This window comes from Apodemus sylvaticus, chromosome 11, assembly GCF_947179515.1.
Source record: "Apodemus sylvaticus chromosome 11, mApoSyl1.1, whole genome shotgun sequence".
Taxonomy (NCBI): domain Eukaryota; kingdom Metazoa; phylum Chordata; class Mammalia; order Rodentia; family Muridae; genus Apodemus; species Apodemus sylvaticus.
This window is the reverse complement of record NC_067482.1, coordinates 24003751-24021936: the sequence shown is the minus strand read 5'-3', so window position 1 is coordinate 24021936 and position 18186 is coordinate 24003751. Positions and strand designations below refer to the sequence as shown.

Genomic DNA, 18186 nt, shown 5'->3' with positions numbered 1-18186 from the left:
ACAGGGTTTCTCTGTGTAGCCCTGGCTGTCCTGGAACTCACTCTGTAGACCAGGCTGGCCTTGAACTGAGAAATCTGCCTGCCTCTGCCTCCCAGAGTGCTGGGATTACAGGAGTGGGCCACTACCGCCCGGCCCACCGTATTGTTAAAGTGGATTGTATATTATGCTTATAAGAGAATTACTATATGCATTTTTGTAATTATATTAAAACACTATTCATGACTGTCAGCTAGCATAAACTCCATATACTGTACAGTATGGAATAGTCTAATAACCTGTTGGGGAAAATATCTATCCCTTCTAAATATCTCCTCTGTGTAGTCCCAATGTGTAGCATGTAAATAGGATTAATTTGTATCTTGTAAATAATCTTGCCAGGCTGGTGGGATTTGTTGCTGAGTAAGAATTGAAAAACCGCGTTTAAAGTAAAAGAGAAAATTAAGTGTTTTAGTCATTGTGGTTAAAAATTGACCTATGGACAGTGACTCTGTTCTCTGTGCTCTAGGTTGTGATAGCATCATCCTACTGTTGCTCCTGACCTATGGGCAGTGAGTGATTCTAGTGTCTCTGTGCCCTAGGTGTTGGGATAGCATCAGCCTGTTTTTCCTGCTAGCCTATGGACAGTGATTCTACCGTCTCTGGTCTTTAGGTCTTGGGATAGCTTTTTGCTGATGACCTATGCACAGTGAATCTGCTCTCTGTGGGCTCTGGGTGTTGGGGTAGAACCAGTCTGTTATTGATGCTGAGCCCCGTTTGAGAAAAAAAAAAATCCTCCCCAACTCATGCTGATGTTATTGAATACATTGTGCTTTTCCAGCCTTACCTTTTGGTACTTTTTACCTTAGGATGTAGCCATTTTAAGTATTTATCTATTATTATCTAAGGAGGAAGTAAATCCCAAATCATATGCAATAAAACATCAGACGAGGCTGAGGTTAGTTTAGAAACGTATGATTAAAGACAAATTTCAGTATTTTTTTTTTTTTGAAGCTCTTTGGAGGCTCTAACGACAAACTCTGTACAAGAACAAGGTTGATAAACCTCTGCCTCGATTGAATATATCTGCTGCAAGCTTTGAGCTTATTCCCAACTGGTGAAAAAAGTTACCTCGTATATGAGTTTCTATATGAGTTCTCATGTAGTCTCCCAATTACAAAGAGAAATACCCATATATAAGTGGGTCGAAGCACGGGTTTAGAAAAGCAAAGAGAAAGAAGAAGTGATTCACTGGTTCTGACACCCTGTTTAACATTTCCGGATCAAACCAGTACCAAATTCCTAGGACATAGTAGGGAGTCCAGCAGACAACAAAGGAGGTGGCAAATGCAACTGTCATCCTTAGAGTTCTCAGCCGAGCTCTCGGGATATTATTCTTGGATTGATTCAGCTGTAGCTCTGTTAAATAGAGACAAAGAGTAAGGGATTAGTCAGTTTTCTCACAAACTGACATGATTAAAAAAAAAAAAGGGAAAGATTCATTAATAAATGATTACTTGACTACAAGAAATGGGGGTGGGGTAGGGGGTTAGGGTGGGGTAGGTGGGGGGGTTGGAAGGGTGGGTCTTCCTAGGGGGCCTCATGGAGATCCTGGCTGGCAGGGACCTGCAGAGGTGATAAGGAGTGAGCCAAGGGGTAGGAGTGAGTCAGGCTCCATGGTCTGGTGAATCTTGCAGTTCTGACAGACTAGCAACCAGGTGCTTCTTTATTTATTTATACAACCGTTACAGAACAAAGACAAACTAACGATTATCCAAGTGGTATATGCTTACATGTCCATGCTTACAAGTTCAGCCACAATTAGAAAATGCAAACAGAACAGATTTTATTCTTATTATTAGTCTTATAACTCTGACGTAAAGAATCTGAAGAATGTCTCCACCAAAGCCAACAAACACACTTATTGTATGACTGCCTGATTTTAGGCTGCAAACGTTTGTAGCTTTAAAGTCCTCCAGACAAAGAGAAAATGTCTGAATTGGTCTTTTTACGAATAGCAAATAACAATACCTAACTCCTCTACTGTACATTTCATCGTTTATGTTATACAGTAGGAAAAGTTCATTCTTGTCAATCATCTTATTTACTGAGTTTTATTCTTCCAGGGGTGTACCCAGTATGACCCCCTATCTTTAAACTACATTTAAGAGAGCTCTAAGCCTATCATAAAAAAGGCCTTGAATCTGTAATCTTTTCTAGTCAGAGTTTGCCTGTTGTCTCTGTTAACCCTGCACCAATTATACAGTTTCAGTTTGCTTAGGGGCAAATACCTCAAGAAGGTTCCCATAGTAATGGCGTCAAGGTAAGTGCTTATCTGTGCTTAATGATCTCCAGGGCATAAGAAAGACTTCCAAAGAGTGGCCAGATAAAGTTAATTTTAGGAGTTTTCTCAAAAAGACTCAGACTATAACTTCTTTTAGAAAAAGACATAAAATGAACCACAATGCAGAAAGTCCCCAAGAGTACAGAGACCAAAACCCAAAAGTTAGAGAAAGACAGCAAATCCGGCATTCGGCTCAGCTGTGCTGGAACTCTGACAGGCATCTGTGCTGGCTTCAGGACTCCAGTGGACACGGCTGTGCTAAAGGACCTAATGAATTTCATGAAGGCTGCTCTCTCAGCCAGGGTTTCCATTGTTGAAAAAATCAACACCATGACCAAAGATCAAGTCAAGGAAGAAAGGACTTATTCAGCTTATATTGCCACATCACTGCTCTTTACCAAAGGAGAGCCAGGATAGGAACTCAAGTGCGGCAGGAACCTGGAGGCTGAGCTGCTGCATCGGCGCGGAGGGCTGCTGCTCGCTGGCTTGCTTCCCCTGGTTTGCTAGGCTTGCTTTCTTATAGAACCCAGGACCACCAGCCCAGGGATGCCGCCAGCCCAGGGGTGGCCCCACCCACAGTGGGCTGGCCCCTCCTCCATTGATCACTAATTGAGAAAATGCCCTACAGCTGGATCTCATGGAGGCATTTCTTCACCTGAATCTCCTTTCTCTGTGATGACTCCAGCTTGTGTCAAGTTGACACACAAAACCAGCCAGTACAGTTGCTACAGTGGCTACACCACTGTCAAAAACGTCTTTCCCACCCCCACCAACTCTTAACTGAGAATAAATCTTTAAGGACGTGCCAGGACTTCTGAGCCCTTATATGACCTTTATTCCACCGTGAAAAATAAGAACATGAGGTGTCAGTAAAAGATCTCATCTATAAATTGAGTATATAGTAAAAGTATTATTTCAAGGGGCGATTGTGAATTATTAAATGACCTCCTAACCTTTGTGAACTGTTTGCCGCCGTCGCTAAAGCACGATGGATCACTCTGCGGAAGTGCTACTGTCTACCGGTGTCTACAGTGATTCTTAGATCTAAGGACTACGTACTGCGTGGGTCTTGATGAAGGACTCGAGTGAGGGCGAAGATGATTTTGGCATTGCAGATTAGCATGATGAGGAGGGGGATGATGAAGAGGCAGCCGAAGGTGAAAAAGTTGTAGAAGGCTTGATGCCACCACTGCGGAAAGCTGCAGTGGGTCACGCATTGCGAGAAAACTGCGGGCCCAGAGCTGTCTGCTAGGTAGATCATCCTGAAGATATATAACTGCGGAAACGAGCAAACAAACAAGAAAAAAAAGTTATATGTCTATGCCTGAAAGTATTTCTTTCTCTTTCTTCTGACTTTATTATTAATAATAATAATAATAATAATAATAATAATATTTTGGTTTTTTTGAGACAGGGTTTCTCTGTCCTGGCTGTCCGGGAATTCACTCTCTAGAGGAGGCTGGCCTCCAACTCAGAAATCCTCCAGCCTCTGCCTCCTGAGGGCTGGTATTAAAGGCATGCACCACCACTGCCCAGTGTCTTCTCACTTTTAAACCTAAAGTGGTTTCTGAATTCCTTGGCACTTCATTCTGACCATTGTATTGAAATCTTTAAGGGAGATTTCCTTCAACTGTCTTTGTCTTCATTTGGACGACCCCGTAGGATTTTGTAATCGGTAGAATTATTTCAGGCTTGAAGAAGGATGATCACTTGAGGACTTAAACCTCGCTTGTGGTTTCGACTCCCCTGCAGTTATGCTGAGAAGACTTTTTGAAAGTGATTTCGTTCATTTCACATCCATCCTGTTTAAAACTGTGCCTTTTAGAATATATCCCTAAAATACATATTAAATTTGTTTTAGACATTGAAAGGCCTAGTAAAATTGTATACTTTTAAATTTTTTAATGTTATTTTATTTTATTTTATTTGGTTTTTTTGGTTTTCAAGACAGGGTTTCTCCGTGTAACAGAGCCCTGGCTGTCCTGGTCTTGCTTTGTAGACCAGGCTAGCCTTAAATTCACAGAGATCCACCTCTCTCTGCCTCCTGAGTGCTAGGATCAAAAGCATATGCCATCACACCTGGCCCACATGTTATACATTTTAGAATGGATAAAACTGGAGACTGTTCTCCGGGCTTCTTTCTATTCTGTAATAGTGAGCAGAAAGAACGGTGTCGTTGTGAGAGACCCCCCCCCCCCTTGTTTTTTATGGCTTGAAAGGTTATAAAACCTGGGCATTAGATCTCAATATAAAGCATCAATTTTTTATTAGATATTTTCTTTATTTACATTTTAAATGTTATCCCCTTTCTTGGTTTCCCCTTCTAAAACCCTCTATCCCATTCCCCCTTCCCCTGCTCACCAATCCACCTGCTTCCCTGTCCTGGCATTCCCCTACACGAGGGCATTCAGCCTTCACAGGACCAAGGGCCTCTCCTCCCTTTGATGTCCAACAAGGCCATCCTTTGCTACATAGGCAACTAAAGTTACAATTTTAAAAACAAAGTTTTAGCAGGCGGACAGCTGTGAGATCAGTAATGAACCCCCGCTTGGACCGTCTCAGAAAGAAGTTAGCTCTGTGGGAACCAAGAAAACTAAAATTGTATCTTGGTACGAGTATCTCCCGGGAGTAGAAAGCCCCTTTGTGTTTAAAGGCCCTTGAGGCGACGAGGGATAGGTCTCTCCCACTGTGTCAGAAACAAGGCGCCTGGGAAGATTCCCACACGTGCCCAGTAAAGAAGAGCTCACACCCTCGAAAGAGCTCAGCCCAATTCCATGACCTTTCACTTCGTCTCCCCCTACACCATTTTCTAGAGAGCCATGGGGAGAAATACCGCAAAAGAGAGATCTGTTGCGTGGTTACTTGGGAGGGAAAAGAAGTAACTTTACCCACAAATACGCTGCCACCCCAAATTCCCAAAGCTCCTTTGCAGCGGCACAGACTAACTCCTTTGAGAGAGCTCACTGAAAATTCTTTGCAGTGTTTAAGAATTTGCCTTTCTTTTCCAAATGAATGTTTGCTTATACATTCCAAGTCTTTTAACTGCATTCTTTCTTCCATGGAGAGAAAACTCCTTCCTCCCCACGCCCCTCCCCCCCCAATCATGTCAATAAGTTACATAAGAAAGCAGATTTTCACTAATGGGCCTGGCAACGGACGTAAATGTGCAGTAGTGTATTTTGGGCAAGATGCTGTGGAAACCAGCATCTCTATGTGTGGCTAGCGGGAATGCAAATCCGTACTACCATAATGGAATATGTTAAATACCACCCGACGATAAAGAAAACTAACAGTTTTCAATGCAATGGACAATTTTGGTTGTCAGCTTGACTGGGTTGGGAAGTGCCTAGGAAGCTGGTAAAACATATTCCTGTATGTGTCTGTGAAGGTGCATCCTGGAGATGATTGACATGTGGCTCAGCCAATCGCAGGAGGAAGATCCCCTCCGACTGTGAACAGCACCGCTTTATGGCTTAAGGCCCACAGGAGCCAAGTGTGCAAAGAAGGAAGCTTGGGCCTGCATTCCTCCACATTTCCAGAGTCCTTGGATGTTCTTGCTGCTGTCTCGCCTCAGACAGCAGTCTCCTGACTGTTGGATTTGCTTCTACGGTGGCGGTGGCAACTATCCACCTAGCTTCCCCCACACCCCTCCAGCCTCAAACTGGTGCCATATAATTGATCACCGTCGCTTTGAATCTCCCAGTTTCTGGCTTTCCCAGGCTTCTGTCTGCAGATCAAGGTCATGAGATTGTCCTGACTCTGATTGGGTAAGCCTGAGGGAGGTGCGGAGGTCCTTGTGCTCACAGATAAACACGAGGGGAACCAGGGATGGTAAACACACAGGGCTGTCCCTAAGAGTGGAAGAACATATAGCCTACTTCCCACCCAGAAGGCTGGGCGTGGATGTGGTGAATTGCCTGGTGCCTTTGCACTCTATGTGAGTTGGGACCACAGTAAACCCTCCCCCAGACCCTTATCACCAGCCTGCCAATTTATAGAATGCATCCTTATGGAAGATATCACTTGGCAATCTGTAGACCCCATCTTTATGAATCATCTCACATATACTTTACAAAGACTTTTGATGTGATCTTTGTGAACATGGGATTGAGTCAATTACCACCAGACAAATCTCCACCAAGTTCTGCCGTGCTTAAATATTCCTAAATAAACCAGTTGGGGGGGGGGGGGGTCAGACTTCTAAAGTTTGAACTGAGCCTAGCTACAGAGTTGTGGAAAACAGAACTACACAACTGTTCTCTGGTGGATCATTGCCCTCCTGGCTATGGTGGTCCAAGAGAGTCCCACATAAGCCAGTCTAATAAATCCTCTCTTAGAGTTCTATATACATTCTATTGGTTCTATTCCTCTGGATAATTCCAAGATAGCATTTCTTTGTCATCAGTCCCACACCCAGAGATTTACTTTAAACATATATCCATAAACCCAATACGTGGAAAGAATTGTGCAGGAGGCCATTCACTGTTGGTGCATTATCCAGAACCAGAAAGTGTCAGAATAATCTACATGAGCTTTTTCAGAGCATTGGCTGAATGAATTATGGGAGATCATACAATTATGTGAGACTACACAGCAGTAAAAATAGGTAAGGGCTGTTTGTGAGTGTGCCCGTGTATTTATACATTTATATTTATTTCAGTTCTGCCCTAGAGGGCAGGTTGAAGCTTGGCTTCCAAATTCCTTTCTTTACCAAAAGAATCCAGTGCTCTTTGGAGTAGGTGGCCCAAAGCCTGAGGCAGATAAAAGTACAGCGAGTTCCTCAGTTGGCAGCGCAAGAGTCTGGAACTGGTTAGAGAAGACTTGAGTATGAAAGAGAGACTAAAATCCAGTTGGATTAATAATCAAACGACAAGAAACTCATCCAGTTGGATAAATCTGAGGCAGTTTAATAATCAAGCGACAAGAATAAAACTAATCAAAAGTAATGATAAAAGCAGATTTGGTTTAATCCCAGCACTTGGGAGGCAGAGACAGGTGGATTTCTGAGTTTGAGGCCAGTCTGCCTAGCCTACAGAGTGAGTTCCAGGACAGCCAGGGCTATACAGAGAAACCCTGACTCGAAAACAAACAAACAAACAAACAAACCCAAAAAACCCCCAGGATTTGGTGGCACACTCCTTCAGTTCTAGCATTTGGGAGGTAGAGGCAAACAGACTTTAGAATTCATAAGTTCCAGGACAGCTTAGCAAGCCAACCACAGCTACCCAGCAAAGCTCTGTTTGAAAACCAACAAATAAAAAGTAGTGACAAATTATCAAACAAAGCAAGAATCTGTGAATCCACTTGGATGTAAGTTACACAAGAACAAACATGGGCAGAACTAAAAGCTTTTCTTTAATATAGAATATTAGTAAAGTAAAGGGGATAAATGGAGTTGTTTGCTAATCTCTATAATACTGACTTCAGCAAAAAATTATCAATAATTGGCAAAAATAATCAGTGAAAATTTGAGAATAGGACATTGAGAGAATATCAAGAAGTATCACCTTCTTTTAGAGACTTAACTCATCATAAAGAGTAAGACAACTTTACAATGGAGAAATAACCATGCAATTGACATTATAGATAGGGGGACAAGGTGACATCATTTTTCTCCTTGGATGATGCATTGAGATGAGACCAACATTACATCTTCAGTACACTTGCTTAAGCTGTAGATAAACCTAAACTGAAGAGCAATTTTCAAGTGGCCCATTGTCTTCAAAAGTATCACTCTTATAAAACACGGAAGGAGACAGGAACAATTCCAGGGAAAGAGACTTCGGTGACAGCATAGAAACCACCATTTAATTTTGGGTTTTCTTTTGCTAAAAGAGCAGACACTGGGGAAGGTCTGGGAGGATTGGGGGAGGGAAAACATGATCAACACACACTTTTTTGTTGTTGTTGGTTTTTTTTTTTTTTTTTTTTTTTTTTTTTTTTTTGGATTTTTGGTTTTTTCAAGACAGGGTTTCTCTGTATAGTCCTGGCTGTCCTGGAACTCACTCTGTAGACCAGGCTGGCCTTGAACTCAGAAATCCGCCTGCCTCTGCCTTCCAGAGTGCTGGGATTATAGGAGTGTGCCACCACAGCCTGGCCAACATACATTATTTAAAAGTTGTTTTAAATAAAATTGTTTTTAAAGAGCAGAAAAACAAACTAGGATGCCAAATAAAATTTGAATTGGGCATATAGATTAAATGATAGAATCCCATAAAGGCTAGTTTCCTCATTTTAGTACCCCTATTTTGGGGGTGCATGAGATCTCTTAAACACATAGCAAAGCCCAGACTGGTAAAGAAATACCATATCTCCAACTTTTAAACAACTCCAAACCATTTCTGAGCAAAGACAGCGGTTTGGATGAGAATGCCCCTCACTGGCTCTTATATTTGCAAGTTTACGCCCCCGGTTGACATTTGGAAGGGTAGAGGGATGTGATCTTGCTGGAGGGAGTGCGTTGTTGAGGGTGGACTCTGAGGCTTCAAACGAGCTCTGCCGGCCCAGCTCCCCCCCGCCCCCCCCCCCCCCCCCCAGCTCTTTGCCTGCTGATTACCGGCCAGGATGCTAAGTTCTCAGCTCCTTCAGCTCCTTCACTTCCTGCGCTTTCCACCACGATCATGATCACTGACTAGCCCTCTAAAATTGCAAGGCAGCCCCAACCCAACTCAGTGCTTTCTTTTTAAAGAGTTGCCTTGGTCACAATGTCTTTTTTTTACAGCCCTAGGACAGAATAGCTTAGAAAATGTTAATACCTGGTGATGTAGTGGTTAAACGTAGCCAGGAAATAAAGCATAAAGTGCTTGCGACCTTGCTCTGAGTGTGAAATCCTATTTTAAAATGCTATCCTTTTTTTTAAAATTAAAAAAAAAACAAAACCAGCTTGAATACATTAATGAAAACATTGTAAGTGATGTTCAAAAAGAAACTCCAGGCTTGGAGTGTCAATGGGGAGAACTTACATGCTGTTGCTTCCGGGGATCTAGTGCCCTCTTGTGGCCCCCACCACATACCACACACAAATAAAACCGAGTCTCAAAAAACAAAACAAAACAAAAAATCAGTAAGTAAATTCTAGTAGACATGCATTCTTTTTTCCCCCCTGATCCATAAATAACATTTTTTTTTTATGAGACAGGGTTTCTCTGTGTAGCCCTGGCTGTCCTGGAGCTCACTCTGTAGACCAGGCTGGCCTCGAACTCAGAAATCCACCTGCCTCGGCCTCCCAGAGTGCTGGGATTACTGGCGTGCGCCACATAACATTTTCTTTTTATGTTTGTCGTTTTCAAGTGTCCTTTGGAGAAACTTCATTTTACTGTGTAAGATTATGCAGATACAAAGAAGAGAAGAAAAAGATTTTTAAAAAATCTATAGCAAGTAAATTTGAACAAATGCTTTTGATATTATCAAATGATGGTTAATATGCTATAATTTTTTCCATCGAATAAGATATTTTAGTTTACTTAGCAGTTCGTCCTGGATTTCTTGAATCTGGGAGTTATATGGTAGGAGTGGAGCGTGCTTTTAAAAAGGGATGCTGAAAAATGCTTTTTCTTTGTGGAGTAGAAAAACAACTTGTATCTTACAACATTGATTTTTCAGATTTTTCAATTTCAGATCTTTTGTCAGGTAGAAAATAAAGTTTAAATTGGTCCACTAGAGGGCAGCAAAGGATCATACCATCATCCCCAAACTGGGAAACCCAAACAAGTCAGCTACTTTTTTTTCCAGGTCTATTTTTCCCCAACATTGTAATGGAGTTTTTTATTATCACCTAGTCTTTTCGCCTTGACTTCATTTAAGCTGCAGTTTTAAAGGACAGCAAAAAAGTGTTTATATTTTTCTCTCTTATTCTTGTTCCTATCAGTGTTTATTTTACCACAATCAAGAACCGGGTTTCCCCTCTTCTCAAGCAACTGAAGATATGTACTTCTTCTTTGAATATGATATTTTGTCCACATTTGTAAATGTATTAAGTGGATAATATGGATTTAATGTTATAACTATATTACATAATAGACTAGTTTTAAATCAGAAGTTCAGGGAAGTATATGGGGATTTAAATATTACCCATAAATTCATTTCTTTTAGCCTTGGCTCGATTTATTCTGTTTTCTGCACCGTGTTCATTCGAGTGATTAATATAGAGATCCACTTCATTCTCAGTGGTTCCTTTGTCCTTGGATTCTGTCTTCAGTTTCTGTTATTTTTTTTCTCCCTTATCCACGACTTTTGGTCTTATCAGTGTCTGTTTCATTTTGCTATAATCCAGAACATTCTGTTTCTCTTTTTTGGAAGCAATTGAAGATATGCATTTGTTCGTAGAATATGATCTTCTGTTTTCAGTTCACCAAATCAACTACAGCTCACAGCCTAAATTTCCCTAAATGTGAATTTAGTTTGTTAGTTTTTTTTTTTTAACTTCAATTTCTTCAGCTATATAGTAGAAATCGTGATAGACTCTTTCTCACAGCGGATGCCATGACAATTGAGTTGCTCCATGCACAGCTCCTGGAATAGTACTTATGAAGCTAACACCAGCTAGAGCCTGATCTTCATTATTATAAACATGTGAGGCACACCTTTCTTGCTACACGTAAGTACATAGTCATACATCAATAAATACAAACGATACTTTTCCCTTTATATACGTTTGTTACTTTAAGTTTTCCTTCCTGTGGGCTAGACTTTGCCTACTGTGCTGGAGTGTAGTAATTAAAAGCTCTGGCTATAAGTGGCCCATGGATGCTTGTGGGTATCATTCACAGACCCCTGGCCCTTATGATGTCAAGTCCGGTGCCAGTCCTCACTGTGTGCTTGTTGTCCACACAGTGGACATTAAATGGGGGAAGAACCAGTGCAGAGCCCTGGGCTCCAGATGGAATTCTATTTTTGGTTTGGCTTTGGATGGAGGGCAAGCCCAATCTTGTCTAGAATAAAGAGTATTATCAATGGCGACCTTCAAACTCTTAGGTTTCCATCTCTCATGTGCTGAGATGACAGTTGTGCCACCATGTCATGTTTGGGTTTCTTCAAGCAGAGAAACTAGAATACAGGACACTGCCTGGGACAAACTTCAGGCTTGTCTACATACAAAGAGGACTGCGGACACGTGGCAAGGTTTCCAGAGGGTCTTCACAGTCAAACTTGATACCCTAGACCTCTGGTTCTGCGTGCTAGGCCAGAGTACACAGGCTATTTTAATCTTGATGCTTAACTGGCAAGTTGTAGTTTGAAAGGTCAAAAAAGTTTTGATGTCATCTTGGGGGAAAAAGCAGGACCAGGAAGTCTGTTATAAGAGTTTGCCTCCAAGAAATGATAGGGTCACTGCACTGATGATACCTTAACAACAGAGATGCATAAAAAAGGCCTGAAAAATGATATCAATACACCTTAACTTGGAAGGGTGAGAGCTCATAGTTCCCACTCTTAAACCAAGAACTACAGGCAATTAACAACAATAGAGAGAAAGAGAAATAGTCTCTGGAAGTCTCAAAGAAGTGAGTCTCCTGTTTGTATTTAGTGCCAAGTCAGTGGTCATCCTGAAATCTCTCTCTCTCTCTCTCCCTCTCTCTCTCTCTCTCTCTCTCTCTCTCTCTCTCTCTCTCTCTCATACACACACACACACACACACACATACACACACACACACAAGCAGCACTAATTGTACTGAGAAGTTATATTTCTTCGTTATAGATCTATTTCTATATTACTAGAATAAAGAGTATTATCAAATACTCTTATTATCAATCAAGAGTATATGAGCAAAGATTTCCATGCACATACCAATATAGTATAATTTTTATGCTTATATGTCTAATAATAATTGTATTCCTAGATATAGAAAGGCCATCTGAATAAATGAATTAGTGTAATTTATACCTCGCCTATAGAATTAACTGTATTATATTAAAACTTCTACTCATTAGACATACCCTGGGCATCTCCTATAATACTCATGGGCTTAATTTCTTCATATAAAAATAAGAACAATATACATAATCTATATTGCTGTTGGGAACATTCATGAAATATTACATGTAAAGGCATTTAGCACAATTTTAACACACATTTTTGTCTTCAACGATTATCATCTTATTATTGCCACTACTGAGTCTAGCAAGTGACTCTTGTGCCTTAAACAATATTTGGTCTATTGCTCAAGGGAGGTAAGTATTTATTGAATTTAAGCTGCTTGTCAAGTTCAGAAGTGCATTGTACTTAGTAAATTAGCTCATGTGTCAAGGCAAGTCTCCGCATATCATCAAACCATACTTCCTTACTCCAAAAACTAAGGAGTGTCCCATGTTTCTTGCCTACAGGCTTGTGTCAACTACAGAATTTAAAAGCTGTTTTGGTAATACTCCGCATGAACAAGATAAGCCAGGAGCATGAACTCTTCCTGTAAATTCTTTACGACTCTGCACTCTTGTGGTTTTAGAAGACTCTCGCTAAGGAATGTGACGTTTAATGATGTATGGCCACACCTAGATTAGGAAATGTGTGGTCTCAGTGAAGCAGTATAGAACAAAATCAGAACAGGGAAGTGGGAAGGGTTGGATGGGAAAACAGGGGCAGGGAAGGGGACTGATGGGACTTTTGGGGAGTGGGGGTCCAGAAAAGGGGAAATCATTTGAAATGTAAATAAATATATCAATAAAAAAAATAAAGAAGGCAAAAAAAAAAAAAAAAAAAAAAAAAAAAAAAGGAAATGTGTGGTCACAAGAGCTCTCCCCAGTGCTGGCCTGCTGATGTATCTCATGCCCTGTCTCCCTCCTCTCCTTTTCCTTCCTTCTTCCCTTGTAACTTATTTTCAGAAATGATAAGTTTAAGTCTTGAGTTGCCATATTCTGGCACAAAGAGCTCTCAGTGTGTACTGTAGCTTTGCGATCGGGGTCACCTTGAGAAAGTTGACTAATTAGTGTGAGTGTGAGCTAAATTTTTGAAAAATGTGAATGAATTTTTTTCTATGTAATCATTGTCTTTAACTCTTTCCTAAAGGGGGAAAATAATCTTCATTTTTTTCTTTGCTAGCTTCAAAAACCTTGTTAAGAAGAAAAAAAAAAGACAGAAATGAATCTTAACTATCATCAAAATTAAAGAGTTATAGCAAGTTGTTTTCCACATATTATACCATCCTTAACACGGCTTACGCATTTACACATTTGTCTGCTTTGAGCCATCTAGCTGTGGTAGGCTTGCGTCTTCTCTCCTGCTGCCGCAACCTCCTAGATGCTGGTATTAAAAGGTCACATAACCACACCAGGCTTAAGTAACATTCTCAAAGTTACACACCGCAAGAGTCTGGCTAGCAGGTACTCAGATAGGTATTTGAGTCTGATACCCATCATGACAAAAACTGGAGTTGGCATTACACACAGGAAACAGAGGCAGGAGATCACAAGTTCAAGGTCATCTCTGAGGCCATCCTGGGCTGTGTAAGACAAAGGATGAGGGTTTTCAGGACCTGTTAGCAGAGTGCGTGACTCCTCTGATACCATCCCACCCTCATCTAACTCTGTCATTGGTAGATGACTCAATATTATTATTTTTTGTCTCATTCCACTCTGAACCTACATATAGTTTGTTAAAATATTTTGTTTTAAAAAGTAACTTTGAAATTACAATTGTTCTAATTCCCCCATCTAATTTTTATAAAACATGACACATCAGTTATTAAAATATCACATTATGTCATATAGATACACACAATTATTATTTGACAAACCAAATTTAAATACTACATTAATTAATTATACTGAACCCATGAAAGCTATCAGGCTTTCTGCCTTCTATAATTGAAGTTATTTTTTCATTCATTTATAGACCCAAATATTTTAGTGTTAGATCATTTAAAATTAATTAATTACATTTCATTCACCAGTGCTGAGGATTGGATTTATCTGTATTTACCTATGCCATAGAGCTATACTCAGGCCTGAATTATTATTTCAGCTGGCCTTAAACTTTTGGTTGTCCTATCTCTGCATTCCAAGGGTGCAGTAAGAAGTATATATCCCCACACCTAGCATTCTTTTCACGTCAATAGCATAAAATAATAAAAATTGTACATACTAATAATTTTTAAAATTTGTATTCTACTAAGTATCTTATTAGACACTATAAATATTTCTTTAGTTTAGTACAAGCATATACACTTCTACATGACAAACACAATCACTATTTTATGACAAATATATAGTACATTCTTAGCTCAAAAAAAAAAAAAAAAAAGAGAAACTACCAATCCAGTTTCTCACTGATCATAGCTTTCAACCTCTCTTTACAACCAAACAAGCTTGCTGTGAAAACCGATCATAGCCTTTAGTCTTCCTGGAAAAATATGTAAGAACCCTTCATTTGGTTTCCATCCTTCTAAACGTTCATAATCATTTCATATTAAACGTGCTACTTCTTTGTCCTTTTATACTTGTATATTTTTGAGGTTTTCATATTTAGTTGTATTAGTTTTACATGTATATTTTTCTACAGAAAGAATGTCACCTCACCCCCACGCCAGTTTGTATTTTATTTTCTTTGAGAAAACTAGCCAATAAGCATTGATCATACTTTAAGGGAGGGAAAAACAACAGAAAATACAGGAATGCAAACCTTAGCTAAATAACCTCATTTCAAGGGACAAGTGAAAGCACTCTTAGTATGTGTTGTGCATTAGGAGTCATGATGCTCGTCACCAGGGAAGTAAAAGCATTTCAGCTGTGCCTGTTTCTTCTGCCATTTGACACATATTCACTAGATACCCATTCTCTCAATCCAGTGAGGAAACATTGGCTTGTCTCCTTACCATACTTAGTGGGTTCTGTATAGTAATTTTGCTTGTTAGACACCTGGACGGTTTAGATAGATTTCCATTATTTTTTTCAGGCAAGCCTTTGCTGGATTTCAGAGAACTCTTACTTGTTCTGACATCTTATACCCTGGTTTTCCACCCAGAGCATTATAAAACGTAAAGACAACTTAGCCATCTGTCAGTGACAGGCTCTTTATTAGTGCAAGAATGGTCATGTTTCCTTCAGTGATCTAACTTTTCAAAAGTCAGACTCTGCAGGGCCATTATCCAAGAGCAAACATAATAATCAGGGTAATTCCTTCTTGGTTGCAGTGACAGAGATCTTGGTTGGTACCTCATAAATCTCAAGTAAGGAAAGTTTAAATATTTTACATCTATGTAAGTGTCATAGCTCGTAAGCATTCTCTCCATTAACCACTAAATCCACTTCAGCCAGAGCAAATGGAAAAACAGAAGAAGCAGATCACAAAGGGAGCACGTCTGTAATCTCTCTTAGGAGGGGCTGAAGCTGTAGGCTTTTAGTTTGACAACAGTCTTGGGAACACAGCGAAACACTATTTCAAGTGTTCCTAAGGGGAAGAATACGAAAGAAGGAGAGGAACAGGATGTAGTTAGTTGTGAGCAGACATTTTAATACAGACAACACTTTAATATCTAAGCAATTGACCTTATCAACATGAAAGCAGGTAAAGCAGACATCTACCCCATCTTATAAATGAAACTCGGAGAGATTAAGAAGTTTGCCCTCCATAAAAAAGCAAAGTATCATCGCTTCTCGGCCTTTTGGCTAAGATCAAGTGTAAAAAGCAAAGTATCTAGTGTTAAAGCCTACTCCCTGACTTTTAGAGACAACGTTCTTAAAGGACATCGAGGAGGTGCTGCCCGGACTCTAGATTCGATAGGAAATCCTCGTGTTCACACAAGCTCTGGAGTAATGGCTTACCTGTGGTCCCGCGAAGACAATGCTGAGAATCCATGCTAGGCTGATCATAGACTGCTCAAGCTTGCTGTTGCTTTGTACAGCAAGGGGCTGAGTGATGGCCAGGGAGCGGTCCAGGCTGATCACCACCATCATGAAGGCCGGGGCATACATAGAAAAGAGCTTCAGAAAGCTAAGAACTTTGCAAAGGAACTCCCCAGCGTACCACTGGACAGTGATATTCCACATCCCGTCCAGCGGCATGACAATCAGTGTCTCCAGCAGGTTGGCTAAGGTCAGATGCTTTAGAAGCACCTTCATCCTTGAGAGCTTTTTCCCTTTCTTCTTCTTCTGAGCCCACTTCTGCAACCTCAACAGGAAAGAAGCATTGAAGGCCGTAGAGAGCAGGAAAAGGAAGAAAGTCACTGTCACTCGGATCTTCCCAGATACGGTTAGAGTAGGGAGCTTGCCCTGGGTCAGCGGGATGCTGCTGTTGACAGCCGAGCAGTGAGGATTTTGGTCCTGCTCAAGAGATGCGTTGTTAGCCATATTTCTCCAAGGACAGGCTTCAAGAGTTGAGTCTCTGTTACTTCTGATGTTTTATTGTAACTGAACACGAAGTGCCGGTGATTTCTGCCTTCTTTAGATGGAAACGTCACAGGTTTACATTTATGCCCGATTTATTTTTCCCAAGATACTTTGGACTTAATGTGAAAGATCAAGGTAAACTTGTTTTGCGGTTTATAATCTAAAAGAGTGCTAACAGAACATGCCAAGCCCTTCTGAAGGCCAAATGTAACTGTACCCCCTCAGCAGATGGCCCGGTTTTTTTTCATGGCGTTTTATTGTAGGTGAGGAAGGACACTTGAAGTCTAATTCTGATGTTAAAAGTGACTCATAATATTATCCAATTAACTTTAATGAATACGATTTCTGAAAACTGTTGTGACTAGACAGATACAAAATGAAATTGAAAAATGTAATTAAAAAAAAATCCCGATCCAATTAAAAATCTGTGGTTTGAAGACCATACTTCTCAAAACAATTGCTTTTCAAATGTATACTGCTGAGTAGTCACACAACAGACATATATGTTAACTTATGCATATGTCCTAGAAAATGCATAAAGCTAGTACTTTAACTGTTCTAAGTGGCCTGTTCTAATACCAATGAATCTAGATTCAAGTTTATCAACCAGTTTTAACTAACAGAATATCCATGCTGAAATTATAGTAGAATTATTTTTGTTATTGCCTTGATTTTCTAATTGGGTGAATATTTTACTTGTTATTATTATACCAAATTGACAGGGAAACAAGATACTGGAGCAAAATTACATGACAAAATTGCATAATTCCTGGAACTGAATTAATTATATAATATGCTAATTTATAACCCTATATGTGTTATATAATCACATTGAGGCTACTTAGAATCCTTTTCTGTGTTACATGATGATAGTATATAGCCATACAAATATTGGTATGACTTCCATTGGAATTTAGTAAATCACAGTTTGTGGTTATCAGATTATCAACTACTTTGCTTCCATCACACATGCCCAAAGCGGGGACACTATTAGGATAAAGGCAACCATTTTGGCTTGGATGGTGTAATGTAATTTTGTTGAATATTCTTTTTTATACTGTATGCTATTAATTAATTTAGTAGTTACTGAGTCTCTACTGTACAGACTTTCTTAGCCTTTGATGGTAATAAAGCAATTTTGTGAAGTTTTATAATTTTACTGTATGAAGAAATCAAGGTAAGTTTAAAATGTGCTGTTAGGTACAGTGGAAAGGCCACATTTTAAACTTACAGTATAAAAGGGGCACAGATTACATCAGCAAGGTTACAGTTCAGTTATTGACTAAGCATAATGACCTTTAAATCTATTGGCTAGCAAGCATGACACACATTTGAACTCTACCTGTGACTTTCCAGAGGGTTCAATCAGTCAAAATTATGAAGAACGAATGTTGCCCATTAAGAGGAAGCATTTATATAAATTCTAAAAGGTGTGCACATTTTAGAAAAGACAATTATATACACTTAAAATGTCATATTTAGTTGCATTTTCAGAAGGTGCAATTTGACATAATCTTTAATTTAGTACAGATGTGTCAGATGTTAATT

At 39.9% G+C, this 18186-nt stretch overlaps 1 protein-coding gene across 2 annotated transcripts; it reads right to left on the bottom strand.

Annotated features, from left to right (window-relative positions):
- Positions 1 to 1150: 1150 nt before the first annotated feature.
- On the bottom strand, positions 1151 to 16644 carry Gnrhr (gonadotropin releasing hormone receptor). Of its 2 annotated transcripts, none has more exons than XM_052199449.1 (3): positions 16075 to 16644; positions 3380 to 3596; positions 1151 to 1395 (listed from the first exon to the last, which is right to left on the bottom strand). In XM_052199449.1, the coding sequence occupies exons 1-3, from the start codon at positions 16597 to 16599 to the stop codon at positions 1151 to 1153; spliced, it is 987 nt and encodes a 328-aa protein (XP_052055409.1). In that variant the 5' UTR covers positions 16600 to 16644. The 2 variants fall into 2 exon arrangements, with proteins under 2 accessions (XP_052055409.1, XP_052055408.1); XM_052199448.1 differs by having other exon boundaries at positions 1368 to 1395; positions 3380 to 3472; positions 16076 to 16599.
- Between the last annotated feature and the right edge of the window lie 1542 nt (positions 16645 to 18186).